We start from the raw sequence: 27,164 nt of genomic DNA, 5'->3' as shown, positions 1-27,164 counted from the left end.
AAGCTCCTCCTGGAAAGCATATGATTTTGGTTTCAGATGTCCAGCTATTTCAGCAGTTCTCAAATTATGGGTTGGGACCCCAGAGTGGGCTTTGACACCATTTTAATGGGGTTTCCAGGGCTGGCTTAGATTTGGTGTGGCCTGCGACTACAGCTGAATCTCGAGCTCTGCTGGGGCTGAAATCCTTGGATTTCAGTCTTGGCCCCCTACAAGGGAGTGGTAGGGCTTGGGCCCTTTTACTCTGGGCCACGGAACTCAGGTTTCAGTTCTTCTTCCTGAGGCCAAGTAATAATTTTTATTGTCAGAAGGGTGCTGTGGTACAATGAAGTTCAAAACCCCTAAGCTATTGCATCCACAGAGTGATGTCAGTGGGAGTGCCACATGTGCAGTGGCTGTAGGATGAGACTCTCCATTAACAAAGATACAAAGTATTTCCACGGTCAAGCATGTCCTATGCCCTTTTACATCCATCATGTACTGAAGCACTGTAAGTTTGGGAAAGAATGACAATTAAGCAGTTCTGCTGGTCAAAATCTGAGCAGAGTGTGAGGAGGGGGATAGTCTTTTTACATGGTTTTTATTCTATGCTCAATTCAAGAAGTCAAAAGTTTTATGACGATTTATATTTAAGTTTGCAGCACTGCCGTTGGCCAATTTGTCAGTTTCTTTTTTAAAATTACATAATAAAGTAGAAAAATCTGAGAAGTTGAACTAGAAAAATCTAGTTGACCTCAGTTTTTCTTACTTACCAGACTTGCTGGGAGTAATCCAGCAGGCACCTTTTCAGATGTGACCCTCCTACATAAAAGATTCTATATATAGTTTTGGAAAGTGAAATTGCAGAGCATATATATTTGCATAAGCATGCACACAGAAGTAAGCTACAGTGAACATCTGGTATGTTCTCAGCCTATATTGTGCTGGAAAAGGCAGGGTTGGGCTGGAAGTACTTCCTCACCACAGGCCAAAAGAACCAGTTTCCCTTTGGGAGTGGAGGTTGGCAACTTCAGAAGTAATCACTTGACTCTGTTAATTGAAATGTCCTATATAAGCCTAGAACTCTGAGAAATAGTATATACATAAAATTAAACTGGTATTTCTACTGATGTCTGCTTATGGGACAGACACTGAAAGGCCCTAAGAATTTCAGACGTTTGAAGGGGCTAAAACTGGGATTCGGAGCTGTCTGATTTAAGAAGGGGGGACTATTTGCAAACTTCAGACCCAGATCTAGGTGAGGATTTTTGCTACCATCAAAAGTTGGCTCGGTAGGTCACATCTTGAGACCCTAATCTCATTCCAAGAAGCTTCTGCAATGGTGCTTGGCAATGTCAGCAGGGCAGAAAGGTGATGTCTGTGAGGGTTAATGCTAATGCGCGGCTTGGGACAAAAACAAAGGCTCTTTGTTAATAAGGAAAAATGCAGTTTGGAGAGAAGTGAGTATAAATGTGGGGCAGCTCACGGCAGCTCCTACCCCTTTGCGGCTCCCCTCCCCCCAGCCACGCAACAGCACCTTACCCAAGTGCAACCAGGAAAAAGAGCTGCAGGCCGGCCCGCCGTCCTATCGGGCCAAGCGCGCTCCCATGCTGTCGCGTGTGCTGAGCGGGGCTCGCCCCGGGGTGCCCCGGAAGGGAAGGCGGACTCAGCGCTGAGGCGGGGGGCTCGGTGTGTGTCGTTGCACGGTGGCCAGCGGCCGGCAGGGGGCGGTATTGCCACACAGCTGGGCCCCCGCTGCACGGCAAACCCGGAGAGCAGGAGCTGGGCTGCTGCTCTTTCCTATTTGCCGCGAGCGGCTTGTCTCTCTCTGCCCCGCAGGAAGAGACACGCGGGGAGAAGGGGGAGGTAAATCCCCCCCCTCCCTGCTGTAGGGCAGCAGCTGGGCCCGCATCTCGGGGGCGGCCCAGAGTGTCAGTAATGGGGCAGCAAAGTGCAGCTGTGTTTCCCCCGCCTCAAAGGGCCTACAGGCTCGGCGCCGAGCTTCTTCCACAGGGCGGGCCCCTGGAGCGGTGGGTGGGCACAGCCCCTACCCCCCGCCAGCCCCGTTAGTAGCGTGCGCTAGGATAACTGTCCGCCGAGCAGCCGGGAGCCACCCCGCTGGGCAGGAACCCGGGAGCGCGTAAGGAGGAGCGGCGCCGCGCGAGCTCCCGCCCGCGGCTAGTGCCACAAGGTGTGTGTGTGTGGGGGGGGGGCAATGAAGCTACCCCAGGGCTGAGCGACGGCGAATAGCCCCCTACTGTGCCCCGGTGTCCCCGCCCCCGCAGCAGCCTGCGAGTGACGCGCGCAGAGCTCATTCACACGGAGCAGGCACGGCGCCGCCTACCCGCGCTCATCCAATCGCCCTGAGGAGCCGAGGGGAGGGAAAAGCCGTCCCCGGCGCTGATTGGCGGATTTCTTCGCACCTCCCTTCCCTTCGGAATCGCCCAGCAGCTGTTGCTGGAACTTCAGGATCTGTGACGTTCTGTCCCGTCCGGCTCCCTCTGGTCCAGGGCTGCTCGCCTCGCCCAGGAACGTGCCAGCCACCGCTGCCGCCGTGCTCCCAGTCAGCCCGTGCCCACGCCCCTTTAGCTGTCCGACTGATCCGTCTGAGGTCCCGGCAGCAAAGCGGAACTGCGTAGCACGAGCCCCTTCAAAGCCCTAGTTTAGCCACACTGGGCAGCGCACAGGTGAAGCTGTTGTGTGGACTTCGGTAGCACGTACGGACGATAATTCTAGAGATAAACGAGTGAGTTTCCTTTTTATGGTCTTGTTTATACAGCAGCTACCCACTGCAAACTCGGGGCGCATCTCGATCTATTTTAAAGCATCACAAATATTTGAAGTAGCTTACCAGACATTTACATCGAAGAAATGATTCGCCTCAAAAGCAAACGAAGAGAGTTTTTAAATAGCATATACCTACTTGGTTGCACTCATGTGCCTTCTATGCTGCGTGATCTGCGTTTTATTCTGCTCTGTTTGTATAATGTTTGTATCTATATTGTGAAATCGTCCTCAGGAGGAAACTGGATATACCTGAATTATGTCGATATTTGGCCCCGAGCCTCCTACTTGAGGTGGGGAGGGGGGAGGGGGAGAGAGAGGGAGTAGAGAGGGAAGCGGAGGACGGCAATTCATGCACCACCGAGCACGAGCGCTGCAAAAATCCGGATTCAGCAGCAGGAGCCTGATGGATCCAATCAATTTTTGGCGCTGAATCCCCAAGTTCTATTGCCTCCATAAAAAACAAGTCTTTCAGCTCTTAATGCAGAAAAAAAAACCTGGATCCAAACGTCGCGCGTAAGTGTGGCTCAAAGAACCCCACCCATTTATACATCCCCGCTCAATAGTACTGCAAAAACAGCACCTGCTGGGTTAGAAATTTCGATTTTGATGTCTTTAAGCCCGGAAGTTTGTACTATCAGAATAGACGACACAGATTTTTTTATCATTCTTGACCAGAAAATGCATGCTCAGATTCATCCTGGCTCAAGCACCATGCAAAGCAGTACCCGAGTCTGATCAGACCAAGCAAACCTATATTGTACTGCATAAATAGAGACCAAGACTTAGTCCACTATAAAAAGCTGATACACCTTGGCATACGGAACACCCACATCTCCATTCATTCTTTTTAGATAGATAGCAAAGGGAGTCATCCTTTTACCTGAGCTAAAATCTGTCCAATCTAGTTAAGGTATCCAGTGCATCGAATGTCAAAGTAGTCTAGGAGATTTATATTCGCATTACAATGTTTTATTAGAAGAGATGTGTCTTGAGTTTCCTAAACTGCTTTGAAAATCACGGGTAGGTTGATCAGCTAAACCCACAAATAATGAGATCATACCGTCTGCTCGTCCAGTCCATAGCTAAATGTCACTGATATAGCAAGAAATTTGGCTGTATTTAGACTTACCAAAATTTGTGATCACCAAAACTCAGTGGATTCAGTAAAAACGTGTATGATGTAAAATGTTTAAATTTGAGGTATCTAGGAAAGAGGCTGCTGGATCCATTTACACATTTGCGTAGTCCACGGTCCCCCAATTGTTGGTGCAGTACAAGTAGCTATAGTCATTTTCCGTTCATTCTATGAAATTGGCAAGGAAGGGCCAAAAACTGTTTGGAACCTATGGGGTCCTCCTGCCTGTTTTGGAATTTGGGGAGCTCCTCTACAGGGATACCCCAGGGTCTAGATTTTTTGGGGTTTTTTGGGGTGCAATAGGAGCAGCTCCACATGTTATATATTTAGATATTTGAATATGGGGATTAGGAGGCAAATTTTGACTGGATCCAGCTGCCATATGCGGGTATTTCCCGGCATTTTTGCCGTGGGATGCCTAAGGGTCCGACTTTTGCATTGGTGCAGGACCAGTGGCTGAACAGCGGGATTTTTTCTACTCGTTTTTGGGGGCTCAGGTGGGATCTGGATAGCTGCAGTTTTGCTCTCTCTCTCCCCCCCCCCCCCACCTTCCCCCCCGAGCCGGGGGCGAAGGAGACTCTGGAAGGACTGTTGCATAGGCAACGAGCGCCGAGAACAGCTGTTTATGCATATGAGGTGGGCGTGGCGGGGAGCCTTGCCAAGGGCTGCAGCGGGCTGTCCATGCAAATGAAGGGGGCGTGAGGAGCGTGTAGCTCGGAGCCCTGGAAGAGCGGAGAAACCCCATATAAAAACTACTGGGGACATTTCCCAGGCAGAACTGCTAAAGCTCTGGAGACAGCAGCACCCGCGGCGGCCGGGCACAAGCGCTCCGCGCAGCGAGCACAAGTAGGAGCGGCGAGGCAGGGCAGATCGCAGCTCCCCGGGTCGGGCGCGCTCTCCGCTGCCAGCCCTTCTCCAGGCGCTCACAGAGCGGAGCGAGCTCTGCCTTTGTGGGGTGCGCGGGATGCCCGGGGGTCCGCATGGATAGATGTGGGGGCAGCGGGCGGGGGGGGGGGAGGCTGCCCAGCTGCTGAGAGCCCCGCTGGGACGCTGTGTGGGAGCGGGTAGGAAGGGGCCCTGGGCACGTCCGCCCCCGCGCTGATTGCTTGCTTTCCTGTTCCGTTAAGAGTCAAGCACCCGGACATCTCGCCAGAGGGACGGAGCAGCCAGTGCTCAGGCTCCCGAGAGGAGACGGCTCCGGACCATGGCTGACGATGAAAGCGCCCCCAGCTGCAGCGGCAGTGGGACTTGCCCGGGCAGTTGCGGCGAGAACCCTCATTGCAACGTGCTGAGCTGGGAGCAAGTGCGGCGCTTGGATCGCATCCTCAGCGAGACCATCCCCATCCACGGCCGGGGCAACTTCCCCACGCTGGAGATGCAGCCCCGGCAGATCGTGAAGGTGGTGCGGAGCCGCCTGGAGGAGAAGTGCATTGGGGTCCGAGACGTGCGACTCAACGGCTCGGCAGCCAGCCACATCCTGCACCAAGACAGTGGCCTGGGCTACAAGGACTTGGACCTCATCTTCTGCGCAGACCTCAAAGGGGAAGCCGAGTTTCAGACTGTGAAAGACGTGGTCTTGGACTGCCTTTTGGATTTCTTACCGGACGGAGTTAATAAGGAGAAGATCACACCGCTTACCCTCAAGGTAAACCTGCTCTTGTCCAGACACACAGCCAAGGGAAGGAGCACTTTATAGCCCTGGAGTTGGGGAGGGAGAAAGGGGTTCATGAAATTGACACCTCACATGTTTTTAGAAAGAACTCGTCTCTCGTTTTACACCTCAATTGTACCAAAGACTTTGACTGGCAGTAGCGCCGTTCGTCAGAGCTAATGAGGGGGAGGAGCCAGGATTAGTGAATTTATCCTTCTTTTAAGAGTTGCGCAGAACGATAAAAGCATAACTTAAAGGGATCATAACCTTATGGAAAATATATGTGTGTCTGCAGGGCTGTGAGTACTTTCCCCAGACATATGGAGAAACTGTATATTTTCTTGCTTTAAACAGAATTTGGCTTAAACCTGATTCACTTTCTGAGTTCACTATAGTTTAGGGGTGAGGAACCTTTTTTGCATCAGGGGCCAGTGACCCACAGAAAAATCAGTTGGGGGCCACACAAGTGAGAAGCAAAAAACCCAAAAAACCCATAAACAAAAAACAAAAACAAAAAACCTCCAAACCCTCAGTGATGTGGCTGTGGCCCAGACAGAGAAGGAGAAAAACTCCCAGGCTAGTAGATTTTGTGTGTTCTACTTCCAAGGTGGGGGGTTGGAGTGCCACTGTGGGCTCACCAATCCCGGGGCAGGGGGAGCCCCGAGCCTTAGGGGCCAGATCCAGGTAAGCTGGGGAACACAGTTGGCCCCCTGGGCCCGAGGATTCCCGCTTCTGGTTTTATGCCAAATAGCATGCATCTGTTTTGTGAGTTGTGGGGCATTTTAAAAATTGGGGCTCTTTTTGGGGTGTGGGAACTGTGCTGAAGGAACAAGCTTTGATTAATTTGCAAATGTAGAAAATATATGTTGTGGAGCCTTTAGAAATGTTTTTGCATTATATTTTGGTAGTGATCTTCCAAATCCCTGAAAATGATTGTATGTGTTAGTCATAAAGAGTGTGTGCATATATGCGATGTGTACCATCACTTTTATTTCCTTCTCTCATGATATATATTTATATATCATGTGTATGTTTAGAAATGCTTTAAAAAGACACTGTTGCAAAAGCTGTTTCTCTCCCATCATCCTTTGCAACTACAGTGCTGCCACCACTTATGTTAAATATGTCTTCTCCAGTTTTATTCAGACTCCTTAAAATACTGTTCAGAAAATGGGCACAGAATGGAGGGGGAGAGAATAAAAACAAAGTCAATTGCTTGTATTGGTTTCTTCATCTGCTCATTTTTGTCTTTTAAATTATAGGAGGCTTATGTACAGAAAATGGTAAAAGTATGCAATGATTCAGACCGATGGAGTCTCATCTCCTTGTCCAACAACAGTGGCAAAAACGTGGAGCTGAAGTTTGTGGACTCCCTGAGGAGGCAATTTGAGTTCAGTGTAGACTCTTTTCAAATCAAATTAGACTCCCTTCTGCTTTTTTATGAATGCTCAGAGAATCCCATGACTGAAACTTTTCACCCTACCATCATGGGTGAAAGTGTCTATGGGGATTTCCAAGAAGCCTTTGATCACCTCTGCAACAAGATAATTGCCACGAGAAACCCAGAAGAAATCAGAGGAGGTGGCCTTCTTAAGTACTGCAACCTTTTGGTAAGGGGCTTTAGGGCTGCCTCAGAATCTGAGATTAAGTCCCTTCAGAGATACATGTGTTCCAGGTTTTTCATTGACTTCTCAGATATTGGAGAACAGCAAAGAAAATTGGAGTCTTACTTGCAGAACCACTTTGTGGGACTAGAAGACCGCAAGTATGACTATCTCATGACCCTTCATGGTGTGGTGAATGAGAGCACAGTGTGCTTGATGGGACATGAGAGGAGACAGACTCTAAATCTTATCACCATGCTGGCCATCCGTGTCCTTGCTGAGCAAAATATCATCCCCAATGTGGCCAATGTCACCTGCTATTACCAGCCAGCTCCATATGTAGCTGATGCCAACTTTAGCAATTACTACATTGCCCAGGTTCAGCCGGTATTTACCTGCCAGCAGCACACATATTCAACTTGGTTGCCCTGCAATTAAGGACCATTTTAAGACATCTGATGGGGAGAACTTTTTCTAACAAACAGAAAGGAGTGATACGCTCCTTAAAATGGGGTGCTTTGTGCAATGATGATCTGCTCTAGCTTTCAAGTTTGGTAAAGCTTGTGGTTCTTCTTATAAATTATGTGAGTATGAGCTAGAAAAGAAGCAGAAATAATTGGATTCTACCCCAGAGCACCAGAGGCCTGTCATTAAAAGCAAATAGCTTCCCCTGAAATAAACAAGGGAGGAATGCTTGATGACAATATGGGTTGGCAATACCTGCTTCCCATAGCTTTGGCATAGAGAAGGTTGGAAAGCCTTTTTTAGAATGGGATATGCAAAAGGGAGAATATGAAAAACAAACAAACAAAAACAAAGCAATTTGCTTGCGTATATTCAGGAGTTAAAAGTAGAGGCATAGAGCAGAGATAAGTTGAAATAAAATGTATATTGGAATTACTGCATTTGGGGCTTGCAACAAGTGCTGTCTATGGAATGATTGTATAGAATGTATAGCTTGCTTGAATAGAACGCTTTAACAGAAACAGCTTGCTCCAGATGAACAGTAGGAGATTGGTGCAGTTATCATAAAACCAGAAAACATATGATGATGAAGTCCATAATTTCCAGTTGCATGCGTGCTTCACATTTTAAAAAATGTGGAAATGCAAGAAGAACAGCTGCAGCAAACAAAACATGCTCAAGGACCAAAGATTTCACAAATAAGTTATTAAAGCAAAGAAGATATGGTAGAATATAAAAAGATGTTACTATATTTGTATACACCAATGTTAATCAAAAGTGCCTGATGCCTTCAGAAAATTTGAAGTGAGAAAAATATAGTTTTGTGGGTTTTACCATGCATTTTGTTTTTATCAGGGACACAGGAAGACAAACAAAACAAAAAGAAAATCCCAAGCTTGTGAATCAGTGGTTGAGAAAATGCCCTATTTTTCCTTGGCAAATGCTTGTATAAAATTAATATTGTCAGTGTGATGTTAGGTACGTGTGTGTATGTGTGTATATATATGTTTGTGTGCATAAATATATATGTATACGTGTATGTATATATATATATATATACACACATACAATGTATATATTAAATGTGGTCTAGGAAAATGTAGCACTTAAGGAATGTTTAAATAAAGTACTGTGTGTTTTCCAGTTTGCAACAGGATGTCATAGGACAGTGGGCACTTTGCAGTGAATTTGTAACCCACACCTGAAAATTTGCAGTAAATGAACCAGTCAGGATTAAGGTGGGATTCAAATAATGTCTTTGGTTGCAAGAACAAAGATTACAGTAATTCAGTGAGTTGCTTGTGAGCCATAATAATTCCACAAATGGATAAACATTTGATTAGCTGATTCTTTTAACACATTTTGTACTGTAATACCATTTTGACATTTAACCCACTAATTTTGTGACTGCATACCTCCATGATGTATAATTCAGTGGAACGTGGATCAAAGATAGGCTATTTAAAACCCCTGACAGCTAAAGAATATTGTATTAGTTGGTCATTTGAACACTAATTGTTAATATTTAATGGAATATTTTAATAGAATGCATTATGCATTCCAGGACCACTAGAATTTAGTAAATGTGAAATGAACCCTTTTTAAAAGTGTTGCACGGTTGCTTAAAATTATATTTTATATATATATATTATATTATATTTTTATGCAAATATTAAACATCTTTGATCTGGTTGTCACACTGCATTTACAATTTTAGTACTGTACTTTATTTAAATGGAATCACTTTACATTGGAACTATAACTATTCACTTTCATTTCTTCACCCAAGAGACAAGTAGGGGAGACTGATGGATGTGGGGGGAGAGTGAAGAAATAAACCATTTTGCAGTTTTTCACTTCAGTGACACATCTTGGGGGAGAGCCGGGTGGGTGGATGAGTAATTCTTCTTCTTACAGTTGTTGACTTTGAAATCCCAGTGCATTATTTTCTGCATTGTTTAAGTTTCAGGTAAAAGAAAATTATGTTTATGTTTAAAAATGTATTTGGAAAAGAAACGTATCTTGGCAGTGTCTTCTCCCCTTGACATTACAGAGCTACTAAGACAAGTTTATTTTTGCCACCCTTTGCACTTTTATCTTTGAAAGCAAGTTTAACAGGAACATAGTTTGCTTACTGAAGCACCTTTCCTGTGAGTTCTTCAGGATATGTAAAAGCTATTTCATTGCCACTCGTGTTTACTTGGGAGTCCTTGTGCCTACCTTCTCTTTCCTTCCTTCCTTCCCTCCATTCCACATTGGCTGCAGTCTGCTTTTTTTCCCCCTCTCCTTCGTCAGAGGAAGGCCTTTCTTGATTAATTATGCAAAGGAAATGTTTGTTTCCCATGGCCTATTGCTTCAAGCTGTAGATCAAGACTGAGATGTAGTTGTCAGAATCAGAGTACTGCCTGTAGCTGTTTGAAGGGTTTTCTAACGGAAGCTAAGAGGGGGGCTGGGGAAATAGGATCAGCTGGTAATGTGGTATGTCCTCGCTTACCACAACTATTTGCTGCAAATAAATGAGTCATCCATGATTTTAAAAGGGTTTTGGGATCTATTGCTGTGCCACAACCACAAAAAGCTGATAATACATGAGACAATGTACTTTTCCTTTGGAGGGCAGCCTTTTTCCATTGCTGCTAAATGTTTTTTGATTTGTTTCCCCTTTCAGCTCAAATGTTATTGCTTTTTATGATTGACAGTAGCTATTCATCTTGTAGTTATGCAACAGGCCTCAGCCTACTGTATCTTTCAGTACATATATAATATGTTTTTGAATATATTATATGAGTATTATAGACCTATTTTGCATATGTAAATGAACAAGTGGAAGAACTGGTAGGATTTTGTTTTTACTGTGGCTGGTAGTTTAAAAGTTGTCTGGAGTTAGTGATGGGAATGAGCCATGAGTTCAGGTCAAGAGTAAAATAAGAACATCTTTTCAAAGCTGGATTGCTTGTGTGATTTGCACACCTTTCATTTCATAAAGTCTATTTTTTTTCTCTCTTTCTTTCTCTCACTTCTGTATACTAGCACTTTTACAAGAAAAAACAAACGCTTGGTATTCTGTAGGCTTCACTTTCTCATCCAATCAATATTTCAGCTCAGAACTTGCTGAAGAAAAAGTATCCCTTTAAAATGCTGAACTGATTAAAAAGGTTGACCTCATTACAGTCAAATTGTTGTGTGACAGTTGGATTTATTGGTAATCAACAGGGAGCTAAACTTTTTTTTAATATAAATATAATGAAACATCTGAGAGTTTTTAAATCAGATTATTTTCTAATATGTTGAAAGTCCCCCAAATGCAAGAACTTTATTTTAAAAATAGAAGGGGAAGTAAAAACACTAATGAAATCATATAATATATTTCCATACTCCCTTTTATGTACTTAAAAACAATTTGTTGCTTATGTTACACAAAAACCTTCAAGCCACACTTATAAGCACATCTTGTTAAATGCTCTGCATATGAAACATATTATGTTGGATGCTCATGCTAGTTCAGAAGAAGCTTTTTGTTGCTGTTGTTGTTTCATTGAGAAAATGAAATGTATAGGGTAAAACTGCAGCTATAAGAAAAGTTAAGAAAACATAATGACATATTCAGCATTTATTTGAATATACTCTTTTGTGTGGTTTTCTTTTAGCAGACAATTTCCACTGCAAGAAAGAAAATCCATGTACTATCTTGCTGTTGAAATAATGGCTTGCTAACCAAGTAAATATCAAAAAGGCCTGCACATTTCAATTCAGCTTGGCTGAAGCACTGCAAACTCTTGCAGTCTGTAGGAGGCTGTGCACATTTGATCTCCCTCAGAATTCCATACAAGTGTTGCCTTCTGTGAGGCATCCCGTTGCAGCAAATTGCTCCTTGGATTGCTCTTGTGGAACATTTTGACTATAGGCTCTGTCACAGACAGAAAAAGAGCTGATGGAAAACAGACTCTAAGAGCTGAAGTGTTTGCATCAGTGCTAGAGGGAACAGATTGTGAATTTTGTTTACAGCATCCAATATTTGGATTTTTTTTGTAAATAAAAAGAAGTTATTTTTTTCTATTGATCTGTGTCTGCTGTCTTCGTGTCTGAAATAGCTCAGCCCTATTCCTAATGAATATGACTAGCTTTCATTAAAAAGAACAAGGGCAGCACTTTTCTGAGAAGCGCAGTGTTCAGCAGCTTTCTGATTGGAGCACAATAAATTTTAAAAAGTTCTGCCTTCTGCCAGCCAATTTTGACTGGGTTTAGTCAGCTACGAAAGAACTTAGCTGGCTGGTGCCAAAAATACTTGGCAGAACACTGATAGAGCAATGTAAATGACCTTAAAATCTGTACCTCATCGAACTAGCAGCTCTGAAGAACCAGACTTTCTAAAAAATATTTGACAATTATTGGGAAGAATATTAATAATATTTAACACACAGCATTTAATATTTTCAAAACAGCATGTGGCCCTGGTTCTGATACCTTTACTGTTGTTGAATGGTACCTTACTCTTCACACGTTTGCATTGATTTCCTTAGGAAAACATGAGGCGTTGGAGTAAGGGTATCAGAATGTTGGCTTGAGTAATAGAACTTCTGTGTGTGCTGGAATCTACATGTCCATTTGATCTGGAACTTTGAATCAGTCTGTTTATTTCCACAGATTCTACATAGACTCTATTTTCCTCACTTATGATATTGCTATTAGCAGAAGTACTTTGCCATGTTTGTGGTGGAGAACCTATGATAATGAAGGCTGGTTTCCCAAAAGGCACTTCAAGATAATATTATTGATAATGACAGTACTGGGTTTTAGTTTATGTCCATTATCACCAAACACCCAGCCCTTTTTCTAAACCAGGGTTTCTCAGACTCTCCCTTCTAAACAAAGTGTTCACTAAAGATTCTTCACTACATTAACTGTTATTACACTCATCTGTTCATGGATCTCTGCTTGGAAGGCTCACACATTTAAGTGCTCATCTGTGCTCATCTGAATGTGCTTTTTTTAATGATGAGTGAACCTATATTCCCTTTTAAGAAAGTAAACTCAGCTTCTGGGAACTGCTAATTTTTCCAGGCATGTGAGCAAACACCTAGCTAAAGGGTAACTTCATTCAGCACAGTACGTCTCTTTCTTTAATGGCTCTGAATGTGTAAAATGATTAGTAGGCTGCACTGACCACTGAAATGGTAGATGGGAGAGAGGATTAACTGCACTGCATTATTCAAAATTTAGAAGGGGAATGGTGCCCGAGGATCACACTAGTACTTAACCATTAGGTTTCAGCAATTTTCCACCCACATGGCAATTAAGGCTGGGATTATCAAGGAAGTAGACATAGTGATAGGTGCTCAACTCCTATTGAACTTCCATGGGAGCAAGACCCCTAATTTCCTTACGCGCCTTAGAAATTCCAAGCATGAATGGATACTCTTCTTCTAGACTGGGTTACTGTTTCCTCTCCTCAAATAACACTTCAGAGATGGGATCATAATTTAAGCCTATGGAGGACTCTGAGGTGCTTAAGTCTTCTTTTCAAAATAGGTGATGAGGTGAACTTCAACCAAATGCCACCGTTGAGTGAGGTGTTATTTTGGGTTTGGAAGAGAGGGGGGTTACTGGAAGTAGAGGAAGGGAAAATCTGAGTAGAGGTTAATGGGTTACACTTGGAACAGGGAGCCTGGCTCAAGTAATGTCCCTGCATTTCCCCACCAACAGAAGAAGTGCAGACAATTTCATAATAATATTCCGCAAGTTGCCCTGGCTGCAAGCTCGCTTGAGAAAAAACAAACAAACAAAAAGATTTCTCGAGGTATGAAGCTGAGCCTAGGTCATGGCCAGTTTCTTCCTTGTCAAGGATATGTGCAGCCCCTGCAAGGAAGGGTTTTATGACTTTGGGAATAAGTGATTTCCAACCTAAATAACGGAATGTTCTCATCGGGATCCCCTATGCAAACTATATATTGATTTTCCAGAACATCGTGTACTCTTCACTGTTGCCAGGAGTTTGTGGGGATCTGGTCATGTCATCATAAAACTGCCAAGATGCTTTATTTTCTTCTTCTTCTTCTTCAGTAAAATTCAATATGTTTGGCTGCGTTCACTTCTGCAAATCATACTGTATTGTTCTATACAGTAGCAGTAGAACCTACGTGTAGCTGGAGTTGTCAGTTTTAGGCTTTGGGAGTGCGTCAGGAACAGAGCCGTGCATGGCTCTGACGTTTTTTTGACGTTCAGAAGAGCAGTAAGAACACCATAAGCCACATCTGTGTTTCAGAGCTGAGACTAACACCAGCCCTCAAGGCCTGATGGCACATCACAAACAGAATTTGATACTTTATCACACGTTTGCTTTGCTTACAACTACACAGAATGATTATTTCAGGGATGCTAAATTCAGCCCCCTCCGAGGTTTGCTGCCCCCACATCCTGATCTGGATGATGCAATCTTACTGCATGGTTTAAAACATCCTCTAAGCACAATGTCCTGGGTAGCTCTGACCCACGGAAAGCCATGTGGAAATATTGACATTTTTTTATTCCTCAGAGCCCTGAGAGCAGAACAACTAAATTCTACCAGGAAATTCAGAGTCCCCAAATAGCCTCTTGTGTTGCTTCTTTCTGGCTTGTGGCACAATATCTTCACAATGTCTTTTGATGTATTACACTTCTGTCAGAGGTCTCCCTTAGTTTTGGCGTGCCCAGCTAGGAGGCACATTGGCACAGTTTTTCTAGAATGCACATTGACTTAGGATGCGTTATAGGGCAATTGGCTCTATTGAGCATTAACTTTATTTGGGGATTCCCAGAAATGGGAGGATCCAAAATTGCCAGTCATTTTAGATAGCAAAGACCTTTTGTAATAGAACAACCTGCAATGGCTAATTGAAATATCTTTTCTTAGGTTTCTTAAAGGCCTCACCAGCTTCTATAACTACTTATTCCCTTCCCAGCTGGGTCTGATGTTTGAAAACCTCAAACTCCTCTCGTATGTCCTGGCCCTTAAAGGGGCAGACCATCTTGTTAGGGAAAATTGTGAGATGCTCTCTATCTTCAACGGCTAGATTACTTTCCATTTTAATGATGATTTTACCCATAACACCTTTGTGGCAATTGCAGCACTTGCTTACATGAAAAAGTAATATAAAGAAAGTGTTTCTGTGTTTGGAACTATCCTTAATTTAGTGAATATCCTGAATGTTTGGAAAAACAGTTAAGCTACTAACCGTTCATCTCTTCTCTCTTGCCCCTTGTTCACCTGTTCTGATTCTTCTGTTCGTCTCCTCTCTCTCGCCCCTTGTTTCCCTGCACACGTTTTTTTGCCCCTCCATCTCCAGTCTCCTTCTCTTCTTCTTCTCTACCTCTTCCACTTCATATGTTGGAAGTCAGCAGGAGGATCTAGCTCCAAGTGATGTACCAGCTCTTCACAGACTAACAGTGATCCACTGGATATAGTTTGAGAACTCCAATGTATATGTCTAAACCTGACAGTGAAGAGTTACAAAGGGATCTCGCAAACCTGGATGACAGGACAACAAAATGGCAGATGAAATGCAATGTTGGTAAGTGCAAAGTAATGCACATTTGGAAAACATAATTCCTAAACATTCCCCAGAGAAACTGAATAAGCCTTAGTGAATGGCTTTTACTCTCCTTTCTAGTGTCAGTAAATATCGTATTAGTCATGCTTTCCTTGCAAATACTATTTCTAGTTGACTCATAGATTTGTTTAGCATCTTAAAGCTCAGCTATGTGTGGATAATATGCATTTTGGTGTGTTTACTAGCTTGAGTTGTTAGAAAGGATGATGATATACATGTACTCCAAAGGTAGCATTAATTTTCTTTTTTATTTGATTTCATATTAAATATTGTAAGCATTGCTCCTTGTTAACTATCCTGTATTTTAATATTTTACTTCTACACGTATGGGCTGTTTTATTTATATTTATATGAAATATCTTTTTTTGTTTTTATTGGTAGTGCACATCCACACACTACTTCAATATTGGTGTTGCACATAAAACATTTTCAACCCTCCCCAAAAAAATCCAACACATCCAAGGATAGAAAATGTTAGAGGGAAGACTGGTAGCTGCTAGTACACACCCTTATGTGCAGATAAGCTCACCCTCCTGCAAACACACCTACAAACATGGTACTGGCACATGCCTCTAAGCAGCTCTAAACTCTGCTACTCAGAAGGGCAGACAATCTGTTGAGATAGCTCTTAAATTACCTGTTGATGCTGGGTAGAACCCAGATCACGTGTCTATCTAGATTCAGCCAAAAGGTCAAAAAATTGTGAAAGTGCCCTCAGGGAAGGAAGGAGAAAGGCAGCCAAGATGGAGTCCGACCACCCACCAATTTTGCCTTTTTGAGCCTTTTGGTTCTGCTCCTATGACTCCATCCAATGCCCACTGCAATCAAAGGAAAAACTCTCATTGACTGCAGAAGGTTGTGGATCAGGCAGTTTGCATTCATGATGCTGAGAAATGTTACTTGTCAGGAAATAGAATTCTCAATGGGAGAGGAAATTGTTCCATGCAAATTTCAGAACTCTTAGTAGTAGGAATGAAGAAGGATGGAGAGATTTTTGTTAATCGCACATGTGCTGTTTAAAAAGCATATCCTTTAGTTGCTTAAATTCTGATTTCCTCTCCCATGCAGGGTTCTATTTCCTGAGAAGTGACATTCCGCAGCAGCATGAATGTAAACCACCTGATCCACAACCCACTACAATCAATGAGTTTTTCCTTTGATTGCAGTGGGCATTGGATGAGGTCATAAAAGCAGAACCAGAGGGCTCGAAAACGCAAAATTGGTGGGTGGCTGGAGCATACATATATTCATCCCAAGGGAGAATTTGTTCTTGTGATGGTTATTTATATTAAACATTTAATATATATGTTGAGGATCTGTTGTGTTAGACACTATATAAATATATATTGAGAGTCCCTGCCCCAAAAACCATTTTTCTCATAAAAGTTGGCTCACCTGCTTAAAAATATAGACCTCCCTTTTAGGATATCTTTAATTTTTTGATACAGGCAGTCCCCAGGTTACATGGATCCGACTTACATCGGATCCCTACTTACAAACGGGGTGAGGCAACCCCGCTCTAGCTGCTTCCCCCCAGCAGACCAGGGAGACGCGAAGCTAGCGCCCCCCCCCCCCCCAGCAGACCAGGGAGACACGGAGCGGCTTTTCTCAGCAGACACCTCAGCTTGAGAATAAAGGACTGAGGGAAGTGAGGTGTGGGAGAATAAAACTGAGCTCTGGAGAAATGTTTGGCTAGAGTTTCCCCTACAATATGTACCAGTTCCGACTTACATACAAATTCAACTTAAGAACAAACCCACAGTCCCTATCTTGTACGTAACCCGGGGACTGCCTGTATATGATAGCAAAAAAATGGATCCCAAAATTGAAAATCTCCTAAAATATTACGTAACTTCACAAAACCCAAAACAAGCTAAAACTGAAATCCTTGACAATATACCCATCGTGAATAATGCAACTCACGTGTTTCCCTACCAATCTGCAGGTTTAGTGTGCCATATGATATTTGCAGCATTGGGAACTGAAGAGTATGCGTATCTCTCTCTCTCTCTCTCTGCATGTACACATACAGACCAAATGCACTCACTTCCTTAGAACATAAGAACGGCCGTACTGAGTCAGACCAAAGGTCCATCTAGCCCAGTATCCTGTCTACCGACAGTGGCCAGCACCAGGTGCCCCAGAGAGGGTGGACCGAAGACAATGATCAAGCAATTTGTCTCCTGCCATCCCTCTCCAGCCTCTGACAAACAGAGGACAAGGACACCATTTTATCCCCTGGCTAATAGCCTTTTATGGACCTAACCTCCATGAATTTATCCAGCTTCTCTTTAAACTCTATTATAGTCCTAGCCTTCACAGCCTTCTCTGGCAAGGAGTTCCACAGGTTGACAACACACTGTGTGAAGAAGAACTTCCTTTTATTAGTTTTAAACCTGCTACCCTGTAGGGGAAATTCAGGCTGGCAGAGAGCATTTAAAGTAGACTTTGGATATAAAATAAACTATCCTGGTTTCTACCCAGATTCATAGAGGCATAAAGGCAGGAATTCTCCCCACAAACAAAGATTAGCCAGAGAACCACTTTGCCCAGACTGCATCATTTGGCTCAAAGTCCATCTCTTCCTAAAAATAAAGTCACTATCACAAAAGTCAGCAGCCTTTCAGAATTAAACTGGCAGCAGGAAACTATTAGCTTGGTACACTGTTTTGTTCCATGAACATTATCTCTTTCATATATCAAATTACAATGTTTGAAAAATCCTGATATACTAAGCAGTTTCTAGACAAAAGTTGTTAGCGGTTTAATCACTGCAAACCGCTGTAAATAACAAGGTTGGTGCAAACTAATAATAGCTCTTTTTATAAGTCAATAGAATAATTTGAAATGCTGTTGCAAGCCTGCGATTGTACTTTGCGTGCATTTGAGCCATATGCTATGGTTTAGGGGTTATCCGTGTTTCCATTATAAAACCCTTCTTTCCAGGTTTATAATTTGGCTGTAAAAGTGCCATAGGAGCCAAAACTTGGTGAGTCCACATGTGGGTTAAACCCACAAAAAGCAAGCAATTCAGAGGCAGGAATGGAATTCCCCTCTCTATGTCCCCTATGATGCCAACATATTTCACAGCATATTATACCAGAGAAATCCTGATGATTCTGGTTGAGCTTTAATTTCATATGAACTGGAACATTCCACAAACTATGATTAGTGGTGAATACTAACTTCATCGTTACATAAATAAAAAAGTAATACATTTGCAGAAGCTTGGGCCACATCATGGTCGTTTTGATAATGGGTAGGCATTCTCCAAAAATTTGGCAACCCATGTACAAATTTATTCAAACTGGGACTTTCTTGCTCTCTGAGGCTACATCTAGACTGCAGGCTTCTTTTGAAAGAAGCTTTTCCAGAAGAGATCTTTCAGAAAAACTTTGAAAAGAGCATGTCCACACTGGTTAAGCAGATCGAAAAAGCAATCTGCCTTTTCGAAAGATAGTGTCCATACTGATTGGACGCTCTCTCGCATAAACGGTCACCCGGAACCACTTCAGGCAGGGCTTTAGGTCACCAGTTCCTTCCAAGTGCTGGTGCTGGAGCCTAGCAGAGTCATGGGCTTAAAGGGACCCCCCCCCCCCCCCGGGACAGCCGTTTCTCTGCTTCTGCTGCGTGCTTGCCTACCTCCCTAAGGGACGGCAAAGTTCTCACAGTGCCTGCTGTGGTTGCCCAGGTTTTTTGGACTCCACAGCTTTTTCCTTTGTGCCATGGAGCTGGAGCTGCCCCTGGGCATGTGATGGTGCTACATGGCCACGCTACAGTTTCTGCAGCACTTTGTGCCTGCTGGTCTTGACCGAGCTTGACTCTGAGCTCATTCTGGGGACCCTGTCCCTGGGTGCGGGCACAGCACTCTTGCAAACACAACTGTAGAGAGGTGCGTCTGGTGGCTGGACACCAGTTCTGACTGGTGGGACCGGCTGGTCATGGAGCGGTGGGATGACCAGCAGTGGCTCCAAAACTTCGGCATGAGGAAGGCCACCTTTTTGGAGCTATGTGCCAGGCTCGCCCCTACCCTCTGATGACGCAACACCCACCTGCGGCCTACCATCCCCCTGGAGAAGCAGGTCGCAATCACCCTCTGAAAGCTCACCACCCTAGAGAGCTACCAGTTGGTGGGCAACCAGTTCGGTGTGGGGAAGTCCACCATCGGGGCCCTCCTCATGGAGGTAAGGCACTCTCAGGCTGCAGTCCCTGAAGGGGAGGGAGGAGTCCTGGAAAAGGGGGACCCTTGGGAAAGGGGGCTGGAGGGCCGAGGTGTGGGGGAAGCCCCATCCCCAGGGGGTTGTGCTGTCCTGCCCTCACACAGCCCTGCTGCAGGGGCGGGGGTGGCCTCATAGGAGGTGGCTCCTGTGGTGTTGGGGGGAGGGACACCTCCCAAGGGCTCAGGCACTCCCTCTCTCATTCGCTGTTTTGTGTGTTAGTTTGTTTCCCTCTGCAGGTTGTGTGGGCCATCAGTTCCATCCTGCTGTGGAGGGTTATCCACCTGGGAGACCTGAATCCAATTGTGTCCGGATTTTCTGCCCTGGGGTTCCCGAACTGCAATTCTGTTGCAGGGACCCACATCCGTGCACCTCAACATAGAGTGGCCCAGTGCATCAACTGCAAAGGCTACTTTTCTATGGTGCTGCAGACCCGGGTCAACCACCATGGACAGTTCATGAACATTTTTGTCAGGTGGTCGGGCAGGGCACATGGTACCCAGATTTTTTGGAACTCCAACCTCAATGGGAAGCTGGAGGCGGGCACATTCTTCCCCCGCTGTGACTTTGCAGTTGGGGATGTGCAGATGCCATTGTGCATCGTGGGGGATGCGGCCTAACCCCTGATGCCATGGCTAATAAAGCCTTACACCAGCCACCTGGACCCCAGAAGGGACCAATTTAATGCCCACCTGAACCAGGCCAGGATCCAGGTGGAGTGCGCCTTTGGCTGCCTCAAGGCATGGTTCAGGTACCTCCTGACCAGCCTGGACGTGGGGGAGCACAACATCCCCGAGGTCGACATGTTGTGTCCTCCACAAAATTATGGAGAGGAAAGGGGAGGCCTTCCTCCTCGGGTGGGAGGCCTTCCTCCTGGGGTGGGAGGCAGACGCCGGCCGTGAGGGGAGACCCTTCGCTCAGCCGCAGACAGCTACCATCTGCCAGGCCCATCAGGTTGTGGTGCACATCCGGGAGGCCCTGAGGGAGAGTTTCTCTCAAGCACCCCACTAGGGGCCTCTGGCTTGCTGCACTATCCCTTTCCCACCACAACTCCTCCCATCACCCCTTCCCTGACCTCTCAATAAAGACACCTGTTTGGTTTTAAATAAAATGAACTGTGTATTGATCTTTCAATCAAAAAGTTAGGGAGTGGGAGGGTGGCTCATAACCTGGAGGGGGATGGCGGCTGGGAGTGGTGTGTGTGGGGGTGAATGGATGTGCCACCTCAGGTGTGGGGACCTCGTCGGACTTGGGTTTGGGTGGGTCCTGGGACCACAGGGGTATGGCAGGCGGGGGGGCTGGAGTGGGGTCAGGGATGGCAGGGAGGGTGGGAGAGAGGTCATAGGCATCATTTGGGGAGAGGGCATGGGCATCAGTTGTGGAGGAGGCTTAGGTATTGCTTGGGGAAGGAGCAGAGGCATTTCTTGAGGAGGGAGCAGAGGCATAGCTTGGGGGGAAGAGGGAGGAGAATGGGTATAGCAAGGGTGGGGGCAGGAGGATGGTAGGCAGCATCCGGGTGTTGGACCCAACCCGACAGCAGCCAGGTGCATGTTGGCACATATGCTATCGCACTGCTGCATGAGCTGGTTCCATGCGTGGTTTCGCCACTCTACCTCCTCCCAGATCTTCTACTCCAGAGTCTGCTTTATGTTGTGCAAGACCCTGACATGCTGCCGCATGAGGTCTTCCTGGACCATGGTGTGCTTTTACGTCCCCTGGACTCTGGCAGCTGGCTGTTAGAGAAAAGAAACTGCCCCCCCAGTAAAAAAAGTTTGGCCAGGCTGCTCTTGTTATAGTGGGCTGCAGTACTCCTTGAGAGAAACCGGCCGCACCCTTCCTGCATACCATTGCCTTTAGAAAAAAGGAAAGGTGTGAAAAGGGGAAAATAGCCTCAGACTCTCCCACCCGTCACTTTGGCGTGAGAACTGTGGGGCTTACCTGGTCGCATGAAACCTGCACAGTTTCGGCCCAACCCCTGGGACACAGACCCCCCACTTGGTGACCATTGGGCTATATATGGTAATATGCAAGCACAGGCAAGCGATGTGCAGATTTGGGGATAAATACCCATCGCACAGTTCGCTCTAGGAGGTCTTCGCAACACACGTACCACCGTGTGTGTGCCTTCTCGTATACTTCAAAGCACTGCCGGCCTGATCAACCGACTAGCCACCTCCCCCGACTCTCGGGCGTAACCAAGGCCTTCTCAACCGAATTGATATCTGTGAAATGTTCCGTGTGCTGTGTAAGTTGGTATGTATGATTTGATTTTTTCTTGTTGTATAAGCTTAGTGTTGTAGTTGTTTGTGGGTAGTACATAAGAGTTTGTAGTTATCACTGTTATTTTATTACTGTAGCTGGATATTTTAAGATTAGAGACGATTCCCCTTGCCATTCCCATCCCTATATCTCTGACACGTTTTACTAGAAACCATAGAATAAATATAATAAATACTGTAAATTCATTATTAACACGGTCTATTAAACATCTTAGAATAAATACTATAAATTCACCACTGTCATAAATAATTATTTTTTATTTGATAAAACTGTCCACCTGGTTCTGTCCTTCCCCCCTTGGGTATTCATTATCGGACCTGTGATTCTTGCGACACTGGCTTGGATGATGTGGCTTGCCCCTCAGTCCTGACTGGACTGTCTTTGGAGAACACATATAGGGAGAGGCAGTCAGCCATCCTTGCAGACACTCTTCCTGAGGCCATGCCCTCCACTGTGAGCAGCGACCAACAGTCCTTGTGGCAGAGGGAGGAAGGCCATGTGTGGGCTGCACAGCAGGCCCTGCCTCACAGAGGCCCTGAGGTGCCCAGGGAATCATGCTGCCTGCTTCCTGCCCCCCAGGGCCAGATGTGTGTGTATATGTGGCTTCCTATGAGCCTGGGAGCAGGAGCCAAGCCACGCTCAGGGGCTGGCTGCTGAATCCGCATGGTGCACACTAACTTGGCACGTGGTTCTACATCTCCGGACTGCAGCATGATGTCCAGCCCGAGCAGGTCAAATGACGCTCATACCCCACCCCCCCTGCTCCTGCTTCCTCCGCCCTGTGTGTGGGACAAACTGAGAACACTCACCTGAAGATTCCTCCCCAGCATCAGAGGAGGCCTCGGAGACCTCCATGCTCACAGGAATCCGCTCTAAGGAGAGCATGATGGTGGCCGCATCATCCGCCTCCTCCTCATCCTGCTGCTGTCCCTGGTCCTCCTCCTCCCCCTCCACTGTGACCTCTGACCAGACAACAACCGTGTCGAGGCCGGAGTCCATGGCAACAGGTGGGGAAGATGTTTCCCCATCCCCTCAGGAATTGGAGCAGCTCCTGGTAATAGGGGCAGGTGTGGGGTCCTGCCCCGGAGTGCAAGCTGTGCTCTTTGGTCCTCATGTATCCCTAGCGGAGCTCTTTCACCTTACTCCAGACCTGTTTCAAGTCCAGGGTGGGTGTCCATGCTCCACCAGGGACTCAGCCATGCGCTCAAAGATATTGGTGTTATGCTGTGTGGAGCAGAGATCCTGCAATGTTTCCTCCTCGCCCCAGAGCTTGAGGCGGGACAGGATATCCACTCTGGACCAGAAGGATGCCCACCTCTTGGTCCCCTTGGGTGGGTCCTGGGGTCCCTGGGGCTGCTCCCTGTGAAGGCCAGGGGTGTTGTGTGGGGCTTGAGACTGGGCAAGGCCTGTGGCAGGGTGAGCCGTGAGGTCAGGGTGCTGCTCTCAGGCTGGCTTTCTGTCACAAGTCTTGTCCAGAGTGCCTGTAGCTTTAAGAGGGGCCAGGAGACAGGAACTATAGAGTTGTGATTACTTTGGATGGAGTGGCCACCAGAGCACCAGTGTTAATTCCTGGAGGCCTCTTCTTTAGAAAGAAAACCCTCTTCCCCATCCACGCATGACTTTTTCTGAAAGAACTCTTTCAGAAAAAGGCTTCTTCCTCATAGAAAGAAGATTACCAATGCTGGAAAACTCCCTCTGTTCTTTTCATTTACTTTCAAAAGAACGCTATTGCAGTTTGGACATAATTGAAGTTTTTTCGGAAAAATGACAGTGTTTCTGAAAAAAAACCTCTGTAGTATAGACATACTCTGAGTGGCAGATGGAGTTCAAAGTGAATCAATTTAAGTATATTTATATAATGTTATAGTGATGTAATCAGTCTATTTTAGACTCTTTCCCAAATGCATTTGCTGCGTTCTGTGTAGTAATGAGAAATGTTCCTATTTAAAAATATCCAGTCAGGCCTATTTAATCTTGAATAAAAAATTTAGACTTAATTTCCTTAAATGTAGACAAAGGCATACATGCTACAAGTTTAACAAAGCAATGCAATAGACCCACTGGAAAATTTAGCACCAGCTAATTATTCAAAGAATCAGAGATATGTCAAATCCAGGCACAGATTAGTTAGTTCTTACATTGGCCTATATTATAGGTATTGCCTTCTCTCACTTCCTGGTGCAGTCCATAGATCACTCTCCTTTCTATATAAGATGGGGTCTACTTCATTCTCTGTTGGTCCAAGGATGGAGACTGGAAAGGCCAGGGTGGAGAATGAGTGGGCTGATGAAGTCCACATTATCTATCTCCTCTGACCCAAGTGAGAGCCTGAAGAAAGGTTAGCATAGCTGCAAAAGAATCCTGGGGATACAACCTGGGACTGCGGTACTACTGTGCTCCCTTAACGCTCCAACCTGGATTCTCTCTCATGATGCATTACTACTTACAAGCTGCAACCCCCTCCAGGTGCCCTTATTTCTCAGACACCAGCATAAGGAGACACACCCAGCCAAGCTACATGAATGCTCTCCAAGCCGCTTGTGACCTATATATAGAGAAAGAGACTCCAGCAAAGCCCCCAAATCCCCTGCCTTGCACCCCACAAATGTATTCTCTTGCACTGTTCTTGCGGGTAGGCTTGCAAACCTAGTGAGGAGGGCTTTAAACTAGGTTCGTCGGGGGACGGTGACCAAAACCCTGAGGGGAGTGGGAAAGTCGGATACCGGGAAGAAATGCAGAGAGGAAGGAGCAAGAAAGGAGGACCCATGTTTCGAATGGAGAAGATAGGACGATCAACTGGTTACCTGAAGTGTTTGTACACTAATGCGAGAAGCCTGGGCAACAAACAGGAAGAACTGGAGGCCCTGGCCCAGACCAAGAAATATGATTTAATTGGGATAACAGAGACTTGGTGGGATGACTCGCATGACTGGAGCGCGGTCATGGAAGGGTATAGACTGTTCAGGAAGAACAGGCAGGGGAGAAAAGGAGGAGGAGTTGCACTATGATTGCTCTGAACTCCAGTATAAAGAGGGAGAAAAACCTGTTGAGAGTCTATGGGTTAAGTTTAAAGGAGCAAACAACAGCATTGATGTTGTGGTTGGTGTCTACTACAGGCCACCGAATCAGGTGGATGAGGTAGATGAGGCTTTCTTCGGACAACTGAGCGAAGCTTCCAGATTGCAGGCCCTGGTTCTCGTGGGGGACGTTAATCACCCTGACATCTGCTGGGAAACCTATACGGCAGTACACAGGCAATCCAGGAAGTTTTTGGAGAATGTTGGGGATAACTTTTTGACACAGGTGCTGAAGGATCCGACCAGGGGCTGTGTGCAGCTTGACCTTCTGCTCACAAACAGGGAGGAACTAATAGGGGAAGTGGAGGTGGGTGACAACCTGGGAAGCAGTGATCATGAGATGGTAGATTTCAGGATCCTGACCAAAGGAAGAAAAGAGAGTAGTAAAATACACACCTTGGACTTCAAAAAAGCAGATTTTGACTCCCTCCGAGATCTGATGGGCAGAATCCCCTGGGATGTTAACATGAAGGGGAAAGGAGTCCAGGACAGCTGGCAGTATTTTAAAGAAGCCTTATTGAAGGCACAGAAAGAAACTATCCCAACGCGTAGCAAGAGAGGCAAACATGGAAGGAGATCGGACTGGCTTACAGGGGAAATTCTTGGTGAACTTAAGCACAAAAAGGAAGCTTACAAAGAGTGGAAACTTGGACAAATGACCAGGGAGGAGTTTAAAGGTATAGCTCGAGAATGCCGGGGGGTTATCAGGAAGGCGAAAGCGCAAATGGAATTGCGATTGGCTAAGGATGTGAAGGATAACAAGAAAGGTTTCTACAGGCATGTTAACAAGAAGAAGGTGATCAGAGAGGGTGTGCGGCCCCTAATGGATGAAGGAGGTAACCTAGTGACAAATGATGTGGGGAAAGCTGAAGTACTCAATGCTTTCTTTGCCTCTGTATTCACGGACAAGGTCGGCTCCTGGACTTCTGCGCCAAGTGACGCAAGATGGGATTAAGATGGACAGCCCGTGGTGGGTAAAGAACAGGTTAGGAGCTATTTAGAAAAGCTAAACGTACATAAATCCATGGGTCCGGACTTAGTGCATCCGAGGGTACTGAGGGAGTTGGCAAATGTCATTGTGGAGCCTTTGGCTATTATCTTTGAAAAGTCATGGAGATCGGGAGAAATCCCGGATGACTGGAAAAAGGCAAATGTAGTGCCCATCTTCAAAAAAGAGAAGAAGGATGATCCAGGGAACTATAGGCCGGTCAGTCTTACCTCGGTTCCTGGAAAAATCATGGAAGGGATCCTTAAGGAATCCATATTGAGGCACTTGGATGAGAGGAAAGTGATTAGGAATAGTCAGCATGGATTCACAAAGGGCAAGTTGTGCCTGACCAATCTGATTAGCTTCTATGATGAGGTAACTGGCTCAGTGGACATGGGGAAGTCAGTGGATGTTATATACCTTGACTTTAGCAAGGCTTTTGATACGGTCTCCCACAATATTCTTGCCAGCAAGTTAAGGGATTGTGGATTGGATAAATGGACGGTAAGATGGATAGAAAGATGGCTAGAAGGCCGGGACCAGCGGGTAGTGATCAATGGCTCGATGTCAGGATGGCGGTCGGTTTCTAGCGGAGTGCCCCAAGGTTCAGTTCTAGGACCGGTTTTGTTCAATATCTTTATTAATGATCTGGATGAGGGGATGGATTGCACCCTCAGCAAGTTTGCGGATGACACTAAGCTGGGGGGAGAGGTAGATATGCTTAAAGGCAGAGATAGGGTACAGAATGACTTAGACATAAGAACATAAGAACATAAGAACGGCCGTACTGGGTCAGACCAAAGGTCCATCTAGCCCAGTATCCTGTCTACCAACAGTGGCCAGCACCAGGTGCCCCAGAGAGGGTGGACCGAAGACAATGATCAAGTGATTTGTCTCCTGTCATCCCTCTCCAGCCTCTGACAAACAGAGGCCAAGGACACCATTTTATCCCCTGGCTAATAGCCTTTTATGGACCTAACCTCCATGAATTTATCCAGCTTCTCTTTAAACTCTATTACAGTCCTAGCCTTCAAGCCTCCTCTGGCAAGGAGTTCCACAGGTTGACAACACGCTGTGTGAAGAAGAACTTCCTTTTATTAGTTTTAAACCTGCTACCCATTAATTTAATTTGGTGTCCTCTAGTTCTTCTATTATGGGAAGGATTGGAGGATTGGGCCACAAGAAATCTGATGAGGTTCAACAAGGACAAGTGTAGAGTCCTGCACTTGGGACGGAAGAATCCCAAGCATAGTTACAAGCTGGGGACCAACCGGTTAAGTAGTAGTTCTGCAGAAAAGGACCTGGGGGTTACAGTGGATGAGAAGCTAGATATGAGTCAACAGTGTTCCCTTGTAGCCAAGAAGGCTAATGGCCTATTAGGTTGCATTAAGAGGAGCA

The 27,164-nt window shown here is 45.7% G+C and overlaps 1 protein-coding gene and 1 long non-coding RNA gene across 3 annotated transcripts in view; one reads left to right on the top strand and one right to left on the bottom strand.

The window, feature by feature from the left end:
- The window catches only part of LOC102450070 (uncharacterized), a 31,212-nt gene extending 28,949 nt beyond the window's left edge, over positions 1-2,263 (bottom strand). Inside the window, exons 1-2 of the long non-coding RNA XR_331538.4 lie at positions 1,519-2,263; positions 750-798 (exon numbers count right to left, since the gene is read on the bottom strand). This is a non-coding gene — a long non-coding RNA (uncharacterized LOC102450070). The remainder of the gene's footprint in view (positions 1-749; positions 799-1,518) is intronic.
- A 220-nt stretch (positions 2,264-2,483) lies between these two features.
- Positions 2,484-9,320, top strand: TENT5A (terminal nucleotidyltransferase 5A). 2 transcript variants are annotated; one of them, XM_075923810.1, is made up of 3 exons: positions 2,484-2,722; positions 5,026-5,543; positions 6,812-9,320. In XM_075923810.1, exons 2-3 carry the CDS (start codon positions 5,103-5,105, stop codon positions 7,589-7,591), a joined length of 1,221 nt encoding a protein of 406 aa, XP_075779925.1. In that variant the 5' UTR covers positions 2,484-2,722; positions 5,026-5,102; the 3' UTR covers positions 7,592-9,320. The 2 variants fall into 2 exon arrangements, with proteins under 2 accessions (XP_075779925.1, XP_014425429.2); XM_014569943.3 differs by lacking the exon at positions 2,484-2,722 and adding an exon at positions 4,586-4,744.
- Positions 9,321-27,164: the final 17,844 nt, after the last annotated feature.

This window comes from Pelodiscus sinensis, chromosome 3, assembly GCF_049634645.1.
Source record: "Pelodiscus sinensis isolate JC-2024 chromosome 3, ASM4963464v1, whole genome shotgun sequence".
NCBI classification, from domain to species: Eukaryota; Metazoa; Chordata; order Testudines; family Trionychidae; genus Pelodiscus; species Pelodiscus sinensis.
This window is presented reverse-complemented; position numbering and strand designations above follow the sequence as displayed.